This window comes from Somniosus microcephalus, chromosome 10 (genome assembly GCF_052327205.1).
Source record: "Somniosus microcephalus isolate GS21.2 chromosome 10, FLI_Smic_1.0, whole genome shotgun sequence".
Lineage (NCBI taxonomy): Eukaryota > Metazoa > Chordata > Chondrichthyes > Squaliformes > Somniosidae > Somniosus > Somniosus microcephalus.
The window spans coordinates 112,599,501-112,619,160 of NC_140996.1; the positions used below are offsets into that span (position 1 = coordinate 112,599,501).

At 45.5% G+C, this 19,660-nt stretch overlaps 1 protein-coding gene across 9 annotated transcripts in view; it reads right to left on the reverse strand.

The window, feature by feature from the left end:
- Positions 1–19,660, reverse strand: part of cep126 (centrosomal protein 126) — a 279,549-nt gene that overhangs the window by 51,934 nt on the left and 207,955 nt on the right. For 5 of the 9 annotated variants that reach the window (XR_015079720.1, XM_085998714.1, XM_085998711.1 and 2 more), the window contains exon 7: positions 10,354–10,515. The exons of the other annotated variants lie outside the window; for them this stretch is intronic. Coding sequence is in view for 4 of the 5 variants with exons in the window: in XM_085998714.1 (XP_085854840.1) it covers positions 10,354–10,515 (162 nt within the window). In the remaining variant the exon portion in view is untranslated. The remainder of the gene's footprint in view (positions 1–10,353; positions 10,516–19,660) is intronic. 9 annotated transcript variants of the gene reach the window in all.

Here is a 19,660-nt window from a genome sequence, read left to right on the forward strand (position 1 = left end):
GATGCTCAGTTTGGGTGCCGCCAAGACCAGACCGCTCCCGACCTCATTACAGCCTTGGTCCAAACATGGAAAAAGCAACTGAATTCCAGAGGTGAGGTGAGAGTGATTGCCCTTGACATTCGAGGCAACACTTGACCGAGTGTGGCATCAAGGAGCCCTAGTAAAACTGAAATCAACGGGAATTGGGGGGAAAATGCTCCACTGGCTGGAGTCATACTTAGCACAAAGGAAAATGGTTGGGGTAGTTGAAGGTGAATCATCACAGCCCCAGGACATCGCTGCAGGAGTTCTTCAGGGCAGTGTCCTAGGCCCAACCATCTTCAGCTGCTTCATCAATGGCCTTCCCTCCAACATAAGGTCAGAAATGGGGATGTTTGCTGATGACTGCACAGTGTTCAGCGCCATTCACAACTCCTCAGACAATGAAGCAGTCCATACCCGCATGCGTCAAGACCTGAATGACGTTCAGGCTTGGGCTGATAAGTGGCAAGTAACATTCGTGCCACAGAAGTGCCAGGCAATGACTATCTCCAACAAGCGAGGGCCTAACCACCTCCCCATGACATTCAACGGCATTACCATCGCCGAATCATAATCATAATCATAATCAACTTTATTGTCATTGTTAGTGCACAAGTGCAGTACAACGAAATGTAGGCTTGCGGCTCCCGAGAGTGTACATTTAGATTAAGACATTTAAACATTCAACATACATTTGGCTTGTAATACATTAACATAAACATAACCATAATAAAGTGCATTGGCAGATGTGCAGGCTTTAGAGTTTATTTGTGGAGTTCAGTAGGATGACAGCCCTGGGAAAGAAGCTGTTCCTAAATCTGGTCGTACGGGTGCGAATGCATCTGTAGCGTCTCCCAGATGGCAGGAGGGCGAACAGACTGTGGCTGGGGTGGGTAAGGTCTTTGATGATGGACCGTGACTTCCGTAAACAGCGTTTCTGGTATATGTGCTCTATGGTCGGTAGCCGGGTGCCGGTAATGCGTTGGGCAGTTTTGACTACCCGCTGCAGGGCTTTCCGGTCATAGTAGCTACAGCTGCCATACCATACTGTGATACAGTTCGTCAGGATGCTCTCTATTGTGCAGCGGTAAAAGTTAGAGAGGATCAGGGGTGACAGGTTACATCCCTTCAGCCTCCTTAGGAAATATAGGCGCTGCTGGGCCTTCTTCACCAGAGAGGAGGTATTGAGGGACCAGGAGAGGTCTTCCGTGATGTGGACTCCGAAGAACTTAAAGCTGTCCACCCTTTCCACCACAGCCCCATTGATGTGGATGGGGGTGTGACTTCCGCCTTTAGACTTCCTGAAGTCCACAATGATTTCTTTGGTTTTCTTGATGTTAAGGGCCAGGTTGTTATCGGCGCACCACTTCACGAGATGCTGGACCTCCTCCCTGTAGGAATCGTTGTTGGTGATCTGGCCTACTACCATGGTATCATCCGCAAACTTGATGATGGTGTTGGAACCGTGAACAGCCACACAGTCGTGGGTGAAGAGGGAGTAGAGGAGGGGGCTCAGCACACATCCTTGTGGGGCCCCCGTATTCAGGGTCGGGGGGGGTGGGGAGGTGTGGTTACCTAATTTGACAGACTGGGGTCTGTTTGTTAGGAAGTCCAGGGTCCAGTTGCAGAGGGAAGTGTTCAGGCCAAGAGTGTGGAGTTTGGTGGCCAGCTTGTTGGGGACGATAGTGTTGAATGCTGAGCTGTAGTCTATGAACAGCATGCTGATGTAGGTCTCTTTACCATCGAAGTGATTCAGTGCAGAGTGTAGAGCAGTTGTGATTGCATCCTCCGTTGATCTGTTTGCACGATAGGCAAACTGGTGTTGGTCAAGAGAGGCGGGAACCTGGCTTTGATGTGAGCCAGGACCAGTCTCTCGAAACACTTCATTATGATGGGTGTGAGTGCGACAGGTCGATAGTCATTCAGGCACGTCACAGCCGTTTGTTTTGGCACAGGAATAATGGTAGTGGTCTTGAAGCATGTAGGGACTACTGCCTGCGCCAATGACAGATTGAAGATGGCGGTGAAGACATCAGCCAGCTGATCAGCACATTCCTTGAGTACCCGTCCAGGGATGCTATCCGGTCCAGCAGCCTTTCGTGTCTTCACTCCGCGTAGAACACCCCTTACGTCGGAGGTCGACAGAGTGAGCACCTGGTCTTCCGGGGGTGGCAAGGCTTTGGTAACTGGCTCCCTGTTGTCCCTGTCGAAGCGAGCGTAGAAGTTGTTAAGCTCCTCCGGAAGGGAGGCATCGCTAACCGGGGGGCTGGTGTTTTTGCTCTTGTAGTCAGTGATGGACTGGATGCCTTGCCACATGCGCCGGGGGTCCGAGTTGTTGTGGAAATGATCCTCTATCCGCAGTGTCTGTTTCCTTTTGGCAGTCCTGATACCCTTTTTTAGGTTGGTCCTAGCTGCACTGTAAGCCGCCGCGTCGCCAGATTTAAATGCTGTGTCGCGTGCTTTCAACAGCGAGCGGACCTCTCCGTTCATTCAGGGTTTCTGGTTGGGGTATGTCCTGATATTTTTATGGGTCGTGACGACCTCGATGCAACTGTTAATGTAGAATAGCACTGTGGATGCGTATTCCTCGATGTCATTATGGGCAAACATGCCCCAATCAGTGCATTCGAAGCAATCCTGAAGCTCCGAGACTGCCCCCTCTGGCCATACTTTCACTGATCTCACTGATGTTCTCACTCTTTTGATGAGCGGTTTATATGCCGGGGCTAGAAACAGGGAGAGGTGGTCAGACTTCCCAAGGTGGGGGCAGGGAATGGCCTTATAAGCGTCTAGAATGCTCGTGAAGACTTGATCCAGTGTGTTCTCCCCTCTTGTGGGGCAGGAAACATTCTGGTGGAATTTCGGTTGTACAGTTTTTAGGTTTATGTGATTGAAGTCCCCTGTGAGGATAAAAGTTCCATCTGGGTGCGCAGTATGTTGTTCGGTGATGGCCCTGTAGAGGTCCTTCAGTGCTAGTTTGGCATTAGCGTGAATTCCCGAGGCAGGTAGAAGGGTCTGCACCTTACCATGAGGAATTCCAAATCAGCCGAGCAGGATCTATCGATTATGTCCGTGTTAGTGCACCAGGCATTGTTAGTGTAAATGCACAAACCGCCTCCCTTGCTCTTACCGGAGTCTGCAGTTCTGTCGGCGCGGAAGACCGTGCGTCCTTCTAGTTGGATGGTGGTGTCAGGGATGCCGTTGTTCAACCAGGTCTGTGAAGATCATGGCGCAGCATTCCTTTGTCCTTTTCTGTGAGGAGAGATCAAGTTTGATCTCATCCTTTTTATTTTCTAGTGACCTGACATTGGCCAGGAAAATACTTGGTCTTATGTTCATTAATAAATAGACATTCTTATTATGAACACAGCTGGCTTTTGCTAGACACTTTTATTGAGCACATGTGGACTAGGTACAGTATCTGTAGAGGCATCCATCTTGACTGCTGCCTTGTGGGTGGCCTAGTGCCTCATGGGTAATGTAGTCTTAATATACATACAGCTGGGTAGTGTAGTCTTATATATATACAGCTCTACACAGCTCTATGGCTCCACCTAGTGTCCACTATAGAATGACATGTTATTGATCATTACATCCCCTTTCTTTGAGGTTTAACAAAATCAATATCAATCAACTTTCAAGAAAACAATAAAGATAACATCAGTAACACTTTTGTTAGTGCTCTATAAACAAACATTTTCAAAACAGTCAACACATTTTCAAAGCTTTACATTGTACTCAAAGATTAAGTCTATCAGGCTTTTTTTACTTCACGTGTGGATCTTCTCAACACGGGTAAGTCTGATGTGTCTTCATGAGATTGTTCTGGTGGTGAATGACAAGATGCAGTTGCGGCATTGTCATCAATCTGGTCTTGAATAGTCTCTTGTGTTTTTAGGAGGGAACGGCGGTTCCTCCTGAGAATCTGTCCTTCCTCAGTTCTAACAGTGTATGACCTTGGTCCTACTTCCTCAAGAACTGTAGCTTTCCTGTTCCATGCATCTGGATCCTCAATCCTGACAACATCATCCCTTGTCAATGGTTTTAGAGTTTTGGATGACTTGTCATAGTATGATTTCTGTTTCAGCTTTAACAGTTGAAGTCTCTGTCTCAGTTCCTCACTTTGCTGTTCTTTTGCACAGCAGGGTAGCATGGTGCGCAACTTGCGACCCATTAGTAGTTCAGCAGGTGAAGAACCACAGTCTAAAGGTGAGGCTCAGTAGCTCAGCAGGGCGATAAGGATCAGACTTGCTTTCTGTCGCTTTCTTCAGTAGCTGCTTGAGAACTTGAACACCTTTCTCTGCCTTACCATTTGACTGAGCATACAAAGGACTGGATGTGATGTGCTGAAAGTCATAATGTGCTGCAAACTGTTGCCACTCCTTACAGTTGAAGCACGGACCATTGTCGCTAACGGCAATCCTGGGAATTCCATGTCTGGCGAAGATGGATTTCACATGCATTATGACACTGCTTGCTGTGGTGCTTGAGAGCAGCGCCATCTCAGGATAGTTAGAATAGTAGTCAATCACTATAAGATAGTCTTTACCATTTAAATGAAAAAGGTCCATACCAACCTTTTGCCATGGTGCTGTTGGTATGTCAGCTACTATCATTGGTTCCTTTGCTTGTTTGTTTTGGTGTTTCTGACATGTCTCACATTTGCCTATCATGTTCTCAATGTCCTTATTTATGCCAGGCCAATAAACAGTGTCTCTTGCTCTCCTTTTGCATTTTTCAATTCCGAGGTGTCCCTCATAAATCCTTTTGAGCATGTCTTGACGTAGAGCCTGTGGAATGACTATTCTGTTCTGTTTTAGTAATAGTCCACTTGCGACACTCAACTCTGACCTTATGTGATAGTACTTTGGACAGGAACCTTTTGGCCAACCATGATGAATGTTCTCTATTACTGTTTGTAATACTGTATCTTTTACTGTTTCTTCTGCTATTTGCTTTGATTTTGTGTCTGACACGGGCAGCGCAGCAGTGACCATACTCACATGAACATCCACGTCTTCTTCAGTAGAGCTCACATGACTCATTGTGGGTGCTCGGGATAGTGCATCTGCTAACACTATGTATTTGCCTGGTGTGTAGATCAGTTCAAAGTCATATCTTTGCAGCTTCATCATGAGTCGTTGAATCCTTGGAGACATCTCATTCAGGTTTTTATTTATGATGGCAACCAGAGGGCTGTGGTCTGTTTCAACTGTGAAGGTGGGAAGTCCATATATGTAGCCATGAAACTTTTCTAGTCCAACTACCAAGCCTAGACATTCCTTTTCAATCTGGGCGTATCGACACTCAGTATCAGCCATAGACCTGGAGGCACAGGCAACAGGCTTCCAATCTTCATCCTCTGCTTGTAGCAAGACCAAACCTAGGCCATCTTTTGATGCATCCGTTGACACTTTGATTCTTTTTGTTGGGTCAAAGAAGGTGAGTACAGGTGTGGTTGCCAGCACTGTTTTGAGGTTTATCCACTCTTGTTCATGTCTTTCTGTCCATGCGAACTCATTTGTTTTATGTAGCAGGTCTCGCAGACAGGCTGTCTTGGCTGACAAGTTAGGAATGAACTTTCCAATGAAGTTTATCATCCCCATGATGCGTAGCACTCCTTTTTTGTCAGTGGGTCGGGGCATTTTGAGTATGGCGTTTACTTTTTCCATATCTGGCTCTATTCCTTTACCAGATAGATTATCTCCTAGGAAAGTGACTTCCTGGATGCCAAACTGACACTTGGCTTTGTTGAGCTTCAGTCCATTCCGGCGTATGCTCTGTAGCACTTTAGTCAGTCTCTCATTGTGTTCTTTCAGTGTGGAGCCCCAGATGATGATGTCATCAACATAGACCCGAACTCCTTCCAGACCTTCAATTGTGTGTTCCATCGCTCTATGAAAGATTTCAGATGCAGATATTATCCCGAAAGGCATTCTGAGGAAACAATACCTGCCAAATGGTGTGTTGAAGGTACAGTATTTGGTGCTCTCTTCATCCAGTTTTAGTTGCCAAAATCCTTGTGAGGCATCGAGCTTTGTAAAGTATCTGGCACCTGACATTTCACTGGTGATTTCTTCTCGCTTGGGAATCTGGTAGTGTTCATGTTTTATGTTTGCATTTAAGTCCTTTGGATCCATGCATATTCTTAGATCATTGTTCTTTTTCTTTACACATACCATGGAGTTAACCCAGTCTGTTGGCTCTTCGACTTTCCTGATGACTCCTAGTGTGGTCATTCTGTCCAGTTCATTCTTGAGCCGGTCACGCAGGGGTGCTGGAACTCTTCGTGGAGCATGTACCACTGGCTGAGCATCCTCCTTTAGCTGGATCTTGTAAGTGAATGGTAGAACTCCAAATCCTTTGAACAAATCCTGGAAATTATTCACTACAGAATCCACCGAGTCATCTGGTCTGCTTATGGCACAGTTTATACAGTAGACTCTCTTGACCAGTTCTAAGTCCTCACAAGCTTTGTCACCCAGTAGTGAATCAAGTCTTTCAGCCACAACAGAAAACATGAGATGATGCACTTTGTCTTTGACTGTCACTTTAAGTCTGCATACACCTAAGCTATCTATTTTCTGTCCATTATAGTCCTTCAGTAGTACTGACTTTTTCTGTATTTTGGGCTTTTCTTTCATATTGTTAATGTCACTCATACTGATTAAGTTTGCTTTTGCCCCAGTGTCTAGTTTCAAGGTAACTAATGCTCCATTTACCTGCAGTGGGATCATCCATTTGTCCTCTTTTACTGCATTAACTTTATGTTCAGCATTGTCCATTTCTGAGGGCTGCACATTTTCTGTATCCTTTTTGATATTGTCACATGACACCATTGTTACAAAGAATGTCTCACTTAAATCAGTGTCCTCAATTACATTAACTCGTTGCCCTTTCTTAGTTTTTACTTTTGAAAAGCATTGTTTGGCAAAGTGATTGTTTCCATTACACTTTGTGCACATTTTTCCAAATGCTGGGCATTGTCTTAACTGGTGTTTGTAACCACAGCGTTTACAATTAAAAATGTCATCCTCAGATTGCTTTTCATTTCCGTTCTGCCCACGTTTCTTCCCCTTGTAGGACACAGCACCGACAGCAGCATTATCACTCATTACAATCGCATCATTATTGATTTCACTGAAAGTCTTCGCGTGCTTTCGAGCTAGCTCGCTGGCTTGGCATATTTTCACTGCATTTTCCAAATTTAGTTCGGTTTCTCTCAACAGACGTTCCCTGACTTTTTTATCATGAATACCAAATACAGTCTGGTCACGAATCATGCATGATTTCAGCTCAGAGAAATTACATGTCTGCTCTTTCAGTTTCAGATCAGTTATAAAGCTATCAAAAGTCTCATTTTGCTGCTGTGTCCGAGAACAGAACATGTATCTTTCATAGGTCTCATTCTTTTTGGGAGAGCAATGTGCATCAAATTTTTTTAGCACATCATCTAATTTTTCTCTGTTCTCCTCTGGATTAAATACAAATGTATTAAATACCTCTATCGCCTGTGGGCCTGCAACCGTAAGCAGCAACGCTATCTTCCTTGCGTCTGGCTTCGTACCGAATCCGATGGCTGCAATGTAGAGTTCGAATTGTTGTTTAAGAGTCTGCCAATTGTAGTCGATATTTCCTGTGAGTTTCAAACGCTCTGGTGGCTTCAAATTCTCCATGTCGCTTTTCACAATTTTCAGCAGATCTTCACCATCCTGGTACCATCTTATGTTCATTAATAAATAGACATTCTTATTATGAACACAGCTAGCTTTTGCTAGACACTTTTATTGAGCACATGTGGACTAGGTACAGTATCTGTCGAGGCATCCATCTTGACTGCTGCCTTGTGGGTGGCCTAGTGCCTCATAGGTAATGTAGTCTTAATATACATACAGCTGGGTAGTGTAGTCTTATATATATACAGCTCTACACAGCTCTACGGCTCCACCTAGTGTCCACTATAGTATGACATGTTATTGATCATTACACTTGGGAGGGAGGGTTTGTGTGGGGCCCTCTTCAGCCTATTTTGGATTCCGGCCCTCTTACCCCACTTCTGCTTGCATTCCCTGCGCGGTCTGCGCCGACTTCCGGCTGGGGAAGGACGCCATGCTGGTCCCGGGGGTCGGGCAATGTCGGGAGGCAGATCGATGGTGCCGAGTGTGAGCCGCACGCAGTCGGCCCCGATGTCGAGGAGCGTCTGCCGGCTGTACAGTAGGTCTGCCCTCAATTCCCTTATCAGCAGAGTCCAGAAGAGACTCAGAAAGAGGGTGAAAACGCTCAGTCTCGGGAGAGACAAAGCCGCTGTGTCCGTGCGCGCCGCCATTTTTTTTGGGATAATCCCCCATTATCAACATCCTGGGGGTCAACATTGACCAGAAACTTAACTGGACCAACCACATAAATACTGTGGCAACAAGAGCAGGTCAGAGGCTAGGTATTCTGCGGCGAGTGTCTCACCTCCCGTCTCCCCAAAGCCTTTCTACCATCTACAAGGCACAAGTAAGGAGAGAGATGGAATACTCTCCACTTGCCTGGATGTGTGCAGCTCCAACAACACTCAAGAAGCTCGACACCATCCAGGACAAAGCAGCCCACTTGATTGGCACCCCGTCCACCACCTTAATCGTTCACTCCCTCCACCACCAGCATACCGTGGCTGCAGTGTGTATCATCTACAAGATGCACTGCAGCAACCCGCCAAGGCTTCTTCGGCAGCACCTCCCAAACCCGCAACCTCTTCCACCTAGAAGGACAAGGGTAGCAGGCGCATGGGAACACCACCACCTCCAAGTTTCCATCCAAGTCACACACCATCCTGACTTAGAAGTATATCGCCATTCGTTCATCGTTGCTGGGTCAAAATACTGGAACTCCCTATCTAACAGCACTGTGGAAGTACCTTCACCACACGGACTGCAGCGGTACAAGAAGGCAGCTCACCACCACCTTCTCCAGGGCAATTAGGGATGGGCAATAAATGCTTGCCTTGCCAGCGACATCCACATCCCATAAACAAATAAAAAAAAGACATGTGAGCACTAATTCCCAATTCAAATATTCAAATAAAAGATCACCCACCAGATCACTTTGGAAATAGATAACCTACTCCTGGGTAACCAATATCAAGTCTGGGTAGTGAATGGAGTCTGTGGGGAAATCCTTAGTTGACTTTACCAGTCTTATCCTAGAGTCACTATAATGTTAATTGCTACTGTTATTGCTTAACAAATATATCTACTAAAAATGGCTTAGGACATAATTGATTACTTCAGATGAATCGATGCCACTCCTTTACTTTTTTTCACTTCAGGTACCCTGAAACAGTGAAATTAGCCAAGTGGCCAACTGCAGTACAATATAGTGGCATAAATCCTGATTTTTTTTTCTAACAGGTAGAATATTATTTTACAAGTTAGATTTGTGGCCATAAAAATTGTAAGCACCTTTGGTTTCATATAGCATCCTTTGCCTTAAAAATAGTTGACTAGAATTACATGAAACCGCTGTTGAGCTACTATTGAATGCTTTCTGATCTCTAAGAATTTTTTTAAATTTGCTGTATGTTGCTAATGGGCACCTGCGCTAAATGATATATAACTAACTTTAAACAAACTACTTATAATCAAACTACTGTAAGTCATCTTCAAGCACAACAAAATGTTTGTTCCAGAAGATAGAAATACACTAATACAATAGCAAAATACTGCGGATGCTGGAAATCTGAAATAACAACAGAAAATGCTGGAAATAATCAGCAGGCCAGGCAGCATCTGTGGAGAGAGAAACAGAGTTAACATTTCAGATGAAGGGTCCCAGACCTGAAACGTTAACTCTGTTTCTCTCTCCACGGATGCTGCCTGGCCTGCTGAGTATTTCTAGCATTTTCTGATGGAAATACACTATTGCTTTTGTAAGAACCATCTCATTTATCTGCCTAGACACGTTACTGCACCTGAGCTGAACTAGGTATTTTATTCTAAACTAGGTATTTCATCAATACTTTTACATTATTTGGCCATATTTATTTGTTCAGAAGACTTACACAATGGAATGAATGTTTTCAGTGATATCAGTCAACAGAATCGCTATAGCCACATTGGGGTTACCGCTGTTTTCCCAGAGTTTTGGCAAGCTTCCACCAAAGTTACAATGGATGATCCATTGCAAGGTCCATATTTTTAAGGTATTTTATTCTTCATCTTGTCTGGGTCTCACTGCAGCATGCACCACCCTCTGACAAAGGTCTATGCCAATGCCATTCTTGCTCTGGCTACTAAAAAGTGTTCTATTAACCCTATTTATAGTTACCTTATACTGAAATATTCTTACCACTAGAATGAGAAGAAAATAATCGTCCTACTCTGGAAACTGATCGTACGCCATTCAATAAGCTGCCTCCATCAATGGTCAAATGGGAAACATTAGGTCGGTGAGGCTGTAAGTTTGTTGTACGCCTACTGTTCCAAGATGATAGGTAGTTTCGAGAGTCACCTTAAAAAGGAAATTTAAATTTGTGTCACTGTTTGTACTGTTCTAATCTTTACATGCTTCGTGACCAGAGTTACTATATATTTGTTTTATAAGGCTTGATTACTTATCAAACTGTGTACAATTGGCATCAAATTTAATAATTGAGAAACCACACCGTTCAGCGCACTATATTTCTCCTCAAACTTAGTGTGATACAGCACAGAATTGTAGAATTTCTCAGTGGAGGTATTTTGTCAGCGACTAGCGTGCATTATGTATTACTGTCCCAGAAATGTACAAATATGAGCAGTATTCTCATATTGGAATTGGAATCAAAGAAATTATATAATTGTGTAGATTAGAGTGTGAAAAAGATGATCCCAGTACATATTGCAGTTGTTTTGTTGTTGTTTCTAAGCTTTTAAGTTTAATGCCAATTTTACACAACAAGTTATGATGATCTGGAATGCACTGCCTGAAAGGGTGGTGGAAGCAGATTCAATAGTAACCTTCAAAAGGGAACTGAATATATACTTGAAAAGGAAAAAAATGGCAGGGCTATGGGGAAAGAGCAGGGAAGTGGGGCAATGGGATAGCTCTTTCAAAGATGGGCCAAATGGCCTCCTTCCAGCTGTATGATTCTATGATTCTAAGTAGAGCTCAGGTAGTTTTGATACATATTAAGTGAAAATATATCGCTACAAAAGTAGAAAGATCTTTCAAGTTTAAACTTCACTTTTTTTTTTCTGCCTCCCCTCTCCTTTGAATGCCCTATTTGCTATCTGAGAATGCAGATAGACAACCTCTGTTGATATTAATTTGTAACTGACTGCTAAGACGTGTGTGTAATCTTTTTAGTGGAAAGTAAGACTTGAAGAAAACTGGGAGACCTCGTGGGTCATGAATTTATTTGTACTCCCTTTGAATCAATTATTTTTCTTTTTAAAGATAAAACTATATATTTGGCACTTTAGTCATATGCAATCACGCCATCCAGTCCTTTCACATGGTTGCTGCACATTTAGTCATTAAGTACAGGGCCCAATTGTTGTGCTGATCTGAAAACTTGTGAAAATTCCAGAAAAATCTAGCATCTACTTGAAACCTCCACTTGTAATATTGGAAATCAAGAGTAGGAAACTGTTCTACACTATGTGATGCCATGCAGTGGTGCCTTCTGGGTAACTTGCCCTACTGGCCATTCTTCACGTGAGGCTAGACAGTTAAATGTTGCGAGGTTATTCAGAGAGCAATCACAGCCAAGTCTGATATTGTCCTCACCCACTGCAATTAACCACGAGTAGGTGCACAAGGATATCCCAAACCGTCCCTCCAATTTTCCTTACTAATTTATTAAAGAGCAATTTGCATTTATGTAGCACCTTTCATTTCTTCAGAATGTCCTGAAACACTTCACAGCCAATGCAATACTTTTGAAGTATCGTCACTGCTATTTTGTAGGCAAACATGGCAGTCATTATTTGCACACAACAAATTCGCATAAACAGCAATGAAATGAATGACCAATTAATCTGTTTTAGTAGTGTTAATTGAAAGACGAAATGTTGACCAGACATTAGGAGAACTCCCTGTTCTTCTTTTACATCCACCTCAACAGGCAAATGGGGCCTCTGTTTAACCCAAGACAACTAACTGCAACGATGCAGCAATCCCTCAGTACTGTACTGAAATGTCAGCCTAGAGAGCGGTCTGCACAGAGTGATCCTAAAAGGAGTGCTTCTCAACAGAGTGCTAAGGTTGGGAATTTGGAGAGAGTGGGAATTTGGAGCAGAGGGGAGAAGGAGGAGAGAGTGAAAGGAGCGGCTGGAGATAAAGAGCCTGGAGCCCGGAGGGAGCGCGAGCATCAGGGAGCGAGGTAAGTGACGTCAGCACAAGGGAAGCAGCTGAAAAGAAAAAAAAATTGGTGAGTAGCTGGTGATTTTTTTTTTAAGTCTTAAGTTTATTTCTGTTGTTAGTTAATAGTCTATTAAATAGAGGCATGGCAGGGCAGGGCACCGCAGTCCTGTGGAATGCACATCTTGTGCCATGTGGGGACTCCAGGATGCTTCCCGTGTCCTGGACAACCACATGTGCAGGAACTGCTGTCAGCTGGATGAGCTCGAGCTCTGGGTTTCGGAGCTTGAGCAGCAGCTAGCGTCACTGCGGTGCATCCATGAGGCTGAGAGCTACGTGGCTAACACGTTTCAAGAGATGGCCACCCCACAGCGTAAGAGTGTGCAGGCAGAGAGGGAATGAGTGACCGCCAGACAGACAAGGAGGACCAAGCAGGTAGTGCAGGGGTCCTCTGAGTGCATCTCGGTCTCTAACCAGTATTGGGTGAGGGAGATGGTTCCTCTGGGGAGATGTAAGAAGTCACACAACACCAGGTTATAGTCCAACAGCTTTATTTGAAATCACAAGCTTTCGGAGCGCTGCTCCTTCTTCAGGTGAAGTGGAGAAATGCATAAAGACACAGCTTATATAGTCAGAGAATCATGTCAGATGTTTACAGGTAACCTTTCCAACTGCCATTTATCACACCTCGGCAGAGAGATAATCACAGCAGTCAAAGGTGTGAATGGTGTCCAAACAGGTCAGTCAGGGAAACATTACATCAAAGAACAATGAGGTGGGGTCACAAGGGGTCAAATATTGCAGATGCTGGGGTCTGTATGAAAAACAAAAAAAGACAAAAAACATTTTTTTTGGCTGGAAATCACAGCAGGTCCGGCCGCATCTGTGTAGAGAGAACAAGCCAATGTCGACTCGAGTCTGGATGACCCTGCATCAGGTGGGGTTACATGTAGCGTGACATGAACCCAAGATCTCGGTTGAGGCCGTCCTCATGAGTGCGGAACTTGGCTATCAGTTTCTGCTCGACGATTTTGCGTTGTCGTGTGTCTCGAAGGCCACCTTGGAGAATGCTTACCTGAAGATCGGAGGCTGAATGTCCTTGACTGCTGAAGTGTTCCCCGACTGGGAGGGAACACTCCTGCCTGGTGATTGTTGCGCGGTGTCCGTTCATCCGTTGTCGCAGTGTCTGCATGGTCTCGCCGATGTACCATGCTCCGGGGCATCCTTTCCTGCAACGTATGAGGTAGACAACGTTGGCCGAGTCACATGAGTATGTACCATGTACCTGGTGGGTGGTGTCCTCACGTGTGATGATGGTATCTGTGTTGATGATCTGGCATGTCTTGCAGAGGTTGCTGTGGCAGGGTTGTGTGGTGTCGTGGTCGCTGTTCTCCTGAAAGCTGGGTAATTTGCTGCGAACGATGGTCTGTTTGAGGTTAGGCGGCTGTTTGAAAGCGAGTAGTGGAGGCGTGGGGATGGCCTTAGCGAGGTGTTCGTCGTCATCGATGACATGTTGAAGGCTGCGAAGAACATGGCGTAGTTTCTCCGCTCCGGGGAAGTACTGGACGACGAAGGGTACTCTGTTGGTTGTGTCCCGTGTTTGTCTTCTGAGGAGGTCTATGCGATTTTTCGCTGTGGCCCATCGGAACTGTCGATCGACGAGTCGAGCGTCATATCCCGTTCTTACAAGGGCATCTTTCAGTGTCTGTAGGTGTCCATCGCGTTCCTCCTCGTCTGAGCAGATCCTGTGTATTCGCAGGGCTTGTCCATAGGGGATGGCTTCTTTAACGTGGTTAGGGTGGAAGCTGGAGAAGTGAAGCATCGTGAGGTTGTCCGTGGGCTTGCGGTAGAGTGAAGTCCTGAGGTGTCCGTCTTTGATGGAGATTCGTGTGTCCAGGAATGAGACTGATTCTGAGTAGTAGTCCATGGTGAGTTTGATGGTGGGATGGAACTTGTTGATGTTATCGTGTAGTCTTTTCAGTGATTCTTCGCCGTGGGTCCATAGGAAGAAAATGTCGTCGATGTATCTGGTGTATAGTGTTGGTTGGAGATCCTGTGCAGCGAAGAAGTCTTGCTCGAACTTGTGCATGAAGATGTTTGCGTATTGGGGTGCGAATTTGGTCCCCATGGCTGTTCCGTGTGTTTGGGTAAAGAACTGGTTGTCGAAGGTGAAGACATTGTGGTCAAGGATGAAGCGGATGAGTTGTAGGATGGCGTCTGGAGATTGGCTGTTGTTGGTGTTGAGTACTGAGGCTGTCGCAGCGATGCCGTCATCGTGGGGGATACTGGTGTAGAGTGCCGAGACGTCCATCGTGGCGAGGAGTGTTCCTGGTTCAACTGGCCCGTGGGTGCTGAGCTTCTGTAAGAAGTCTGTAGTGTCGCGACAGAAGCTGGGGGTTCCCTGTACGATGGGTTTCAGGATGCCCTCGACATATCCAGAGAGGTTCTCACACAGGGTTCCGCTGCCTGATGCGATAGGACGTCCAGGTGTGTTGGCTTTGTGTATCTTTGGGAGGCAGTAGAAGTCTCCCACGCGGGGAGTACGTGGGATGAGAGCATGTAGGATGCTTTGAAGGTCTGGATCGAAGGTTTTGATCAGTCTGTTGAGTTGGCGGGTGTGTTCTTTGGTCGGATCTGCGGGTAACTGTCTGTAGTGTTCCTGGTTGTCCAGTTGTCGGTATACTTCTTTGCAATAGTCCGTTCTGTTCTGTATGACGATGGCACCTCCTTTGTCTGCTGGTTTGATGACGATGTTGCGGTTGGTCTTGAGAGCGTGGATGGCGTTGCGTTGTGCTCGGGTGACATTCTGGACTGTCTTGTGAGTGCGGCTGATGAATCTGGCGTTGATGCATCTCCTGACAGCTTGAGCATACGTGTCAAGCTTAGGGCAGCGACCCTCCGGAGGGGTCCAATTTGACTCTTTCTTCTTCGGTTGCTGCACTGCGGATCCCTCTGTCTGCTGTTCCGGATCATTGATTGTCTCATTGGGTTCGCTGCTGACATCTTGGGATTTGTGGAAGAATTCCCGGAGCCTCATTCTCCTGATGAATTCCTCTGTGTCTGCCGCGAGACCGATGGGGTCTATTTTGGTGGTGGGGCAGAAATTGAGCCCTCGGCTGAGAACTTCAATTTCGTCTGGTTGAAGGGTGTGGTCGGACAGGTTGACGATGGATTTCCCTGTGGTTTCAACCGTGGTACCGGGGGAGGCTTGGTTGCTGCTGCTGGTGATGCCAAGTTTCTCAAGCTTCCTGTTCTTGGTGTGCATGTAGGTGGCGTAGTTCCGTTGCCTTGTTTGTTTGGCGGTGTCTCGTAGCTGGTCTGCTGCGTCCTGAGCACAGGCTGAGAACATGGACTCCATCTCGGTTTCGAGGTTGCGGCGTCTGCTGTAGAGCTGGTGTACGAGATGGTTGAGGAGTGTGCGAGAGGTACGACGGCAGAGTCTCTCAGCGTAGTCTGTGTTGTAGGTCGACTTGAGTGGGTTAGTGATCTGTAGTCCTTTCGGGATCTTGTCTGCTTTCTTGCATCTCTGTAGAAACTTGATGTCTGTGTCGATATGCGCGATCTTCTTGGAGATCCTCTCCACTTTGAGCCGGCAGTTTGTGGTGTCGATAGTAGTCGATAGTAGCCTCTGGGGAGTACAGCCACAGCCAAGTCCATGACACCACGGGTGGCTCAGCTGTACAAGGGGGTAGGAGGAAGATCGGGAAAGCAATAGTGATAGTAGATTCGATAGTTAGGGGAACAGACAGAAGATTCTGCGGCCACTGACGTGATTCCAGGATGGTATGTTGCCTCCCTGGTGCCAGGGTCAAGGATGTCACTGAGCGGCTGCAGGAAATTATGAAGTGGGAAGGTGAACAGCCAGAGGTCGTGGTCCCTCTCGGTATCAACAACATAGATAGAAAGAGGGATGAGGTCCTGCAGGCAGATTTTAGGTAGCTAGGAAAGAGATTAAAAAGCAAGACCTCAAAGGTAGTAATCTCTGGATTACTCCTGGTGCCACGAGCTAGTGAATACAGAAATAGGAGGATAGAACAGATGAATGTGTGGCTGGAGAGATGTGCAGGAGAGAGGGCTTTAGATTCCTGGGATATTGGGACCGGTTCTTGGGAAGGTGGGACCTGTACAGGCCGGATGGGTTACACTTCAACAGAGCCGGGACCAATATCCTCGCTGGGGGAGAGAATGGAGTTTGTGAGTTCTGCTTGGGAGGGTTTAAACTAATTTGGCAGGGGGATGGGCACCAGGATGTAGCATTAGAAAGGAGAAACAAGGTGCACAAAGGATTAGGAGAGACAGATAGCATTAGAGTAAGAAATAGTACGGTATTAGGTGGGGTCAGACTAAGAGAGAATGCAAGGTCTAAGATAGGTTTACAGTCCACGTGTGTAAACGTACGAAGCGTGGTAAATAAGGTTGGTGAGCTGCAGGTGCAAATAGCCACATGAGCATATGATGTCCTGACAATAACAGAGACCTGGCTCAAAAAAGGGCAGGATTGGGTACTAAATATTCCTGGATATAAGGTGTTCAGGAAAGATAGGGAAAGAAAGAAAGGAGGTGGGGTGGCAGTATTGATTAAGGAGAATATTACAGTGCTGGAGAGAGAGGATGTCCTGGAGGGGTCACGGACAGAATCTATCTGGTTAGAGTTAAGAAACAATAGAGATGCCATTACACTACTAGGTGTATTCTATAGGCCACAACTAGTGGGAAGTATATAGAGGAGCTGTTGTTATTATAGAGGAGCATATTTGCAGAGAAATTACAGAGAGGTGCAAGAAGTATAGAGTAGTGATAATAGGGGACTTCAATTATCCTAATATAGACTGGGATAGTAATAGTGTAAAGGGCAAAGAGGGGGAAGAAGTGTGTAAAGGGCAGAGAGGAGGAAGAAGTGCGTTCAGGAGAACTTTCTTGATTAGTACGTTTCCGGCCTAACGAGGAGGGAGGCATTGCTGGATCTGGTTCTGGGTAATGAGGTGTATTGCTTTCTATGTGGGTTCAATGACGACACATTCATGAAAGAGAATGTCTTTTAATCTAAAGCTTGTTCATCTAAGTTAACAGCATTACAGGAGACACCATGTTAGAGATCCATCTAAAACGAAACTAAAACTAAACTGCTTGTCTCACATGCCCTCTGCTGGTAAGGCATAAATAATCAAACAGGCAAATATGCTGGTAAGGCATAATAATCAAACAGGCAAATACCATCACTATTTGCTGATATCATTACATCTCCCTTTCTTAAAACAAAAGTATTTTACTTTTATCTAACAACATGTTTTCTTTGTATTACTCTGCATTTTAACTGTAACACTTAATGAACTTACATTATCATTATCATTATCAAGGTTTTTTAACCTTGTTTTGTGTGTTCACATGAAATATGTAAATACACTAGAACTTGAAGAGAGAATAAGATAACATTACTTCCTTCTATAACAAGAGTCCTTAAACTTGCTCAATGAGTCTCTCAGGAGGCTTCACGCGTCTTGAGGATTTTCTGATTGATTGTCCTTGAATCTGAGTTGTTGCCTCAGATGATGGTTTCTCAGCTGTGTGATCAGGTTGTTCAACAGTATCAGTCTTTTGACCTGCTGTGTGATCAAGTTGTTCAACAGTATCAGTCTTTTGACTTGCTGTGGCTGGTCCCATGAGAAGATCCCGACGATTTCTTCGCAGAACAGCACCCTCATCTGTCTGAATGGTGTATGATCTTGGTTGGACTTCACTCAGGACAGTTCCCTTCTGAGTCCATATGTTTGTTTTGTCTTTGAACCTTACTTGGTCACCAGTGTGGAGTTCAGGTAGGTTTTGTGTTCCTCTGTCATAGTAGTACTTTTGCTTTTCTTTCTGTTGTTCTTTGAACTTCCTCACTTTCTCCCCCTCTTTTGTTTTCAGGTGGTTCTCCGGGATGGGTAGGTTTGACCTTAGCAGACGTCCCATAAGGAGTTGGGCTGGTGACATACCACACTCGAGCGGCGTTGTGCGGTATACAAGCATGCTCTGGTAGAAGTCAGTTCCACTGTCTTTTGCCTTGTACATCAGTCTTTTCACTGTCTGGGCCGATTTTTCCACTAGTCCATTGGACTGTGGAAAGTGAGGACTTGACGTTGTGTGGACAAAGTCCCACTCTTTGGCAAAGTGTCGGAAACTTGCATTGTAAAACTGGGGTCCGTTGTCTGTGAAGACCTCGCTTGCCACGCCATGTCTGGAGAATATGGCTTTCATACATGTTATCACAGCATCTGCAGTGGTGGTGTACAGTCTACAAACCTCTGGATACAGGGAGTAATAGTCTGTGACTACAAAATAGTCCTTCCCTTGACATACGAATAGGTCAGCGCCTACCTTCTGGTAAGGTCTGTCTGGCGCTGGGTGTGGCTTTAGTGGTTCTACCGGATGGCTTGCTCGATATTTCAGGCATATTGTGCAGTTTGACACCTCATTTGTCACATCTTGGTTGATTCGGGGCCAGTACATCACCTCTCGTGCTCTTTTCTTACACTTTTCGATTCCCAGATGTCCTCCATGGATCCTTTTTAGCATCTCTTTTCTCAGACTCTTTGGGATAACTATTTTACTTCCTTTGTAGATGATGTCTTCGACCACTGATAGTTCCGCCCTGCAGTTCCAGTACTCTGCCATGTCAGGTGAGCAGTCTTGCTTCATGTTGGGCCATCCATCCAAGATGCTTTTCCTCAGTCAAGTTTCATCTTTGTTTGTCTCAGTCTTTATGAGCTCCATTTTTGCATCTGCTATGGGCAGTGCACTTGTGATCATGTCCACGTAGGCGTTCACTTTTTCATCCATTTTGGTGTTTGCGGGCTCACTTGGGGCAACAGCTCTGGACAACGTGTCTGCTGTATACATCAGCTTACCCGGTGTGTACGCAACATTCAGTGTATAGCGTTGCAGCCTGATCATCATTCTTTGTATTCTAAGTGGACAGCTATTTAGTGGCTTTTGGAACAATGCAATCAAGGGCTTATGGTCAGTCTCTACACTGATTGCTTGTCCTGCCACAAACTGGTGAAATCTTTCACAGGTGTATGTGATGCTGAGCAGCTCCTTTTCTATTTGAGCATATCGCGTCTCCGCGTCTGTCATTGAGCGCGATGCATATGCAATAGGTTGCCAGTAGTCATATTTTTGCAGAAGAACGGCACCGAGCCCACTCTGTGATGCATCTGATGATATCTTGATGGGCCTCGCTGGGTCATAAAACCTCAGAACTGGTTCCTCTGTGAGCAGTTTCTTTAGATCGCTCCATGACTTCTCATGCTCATGATTCCATTCCCATACT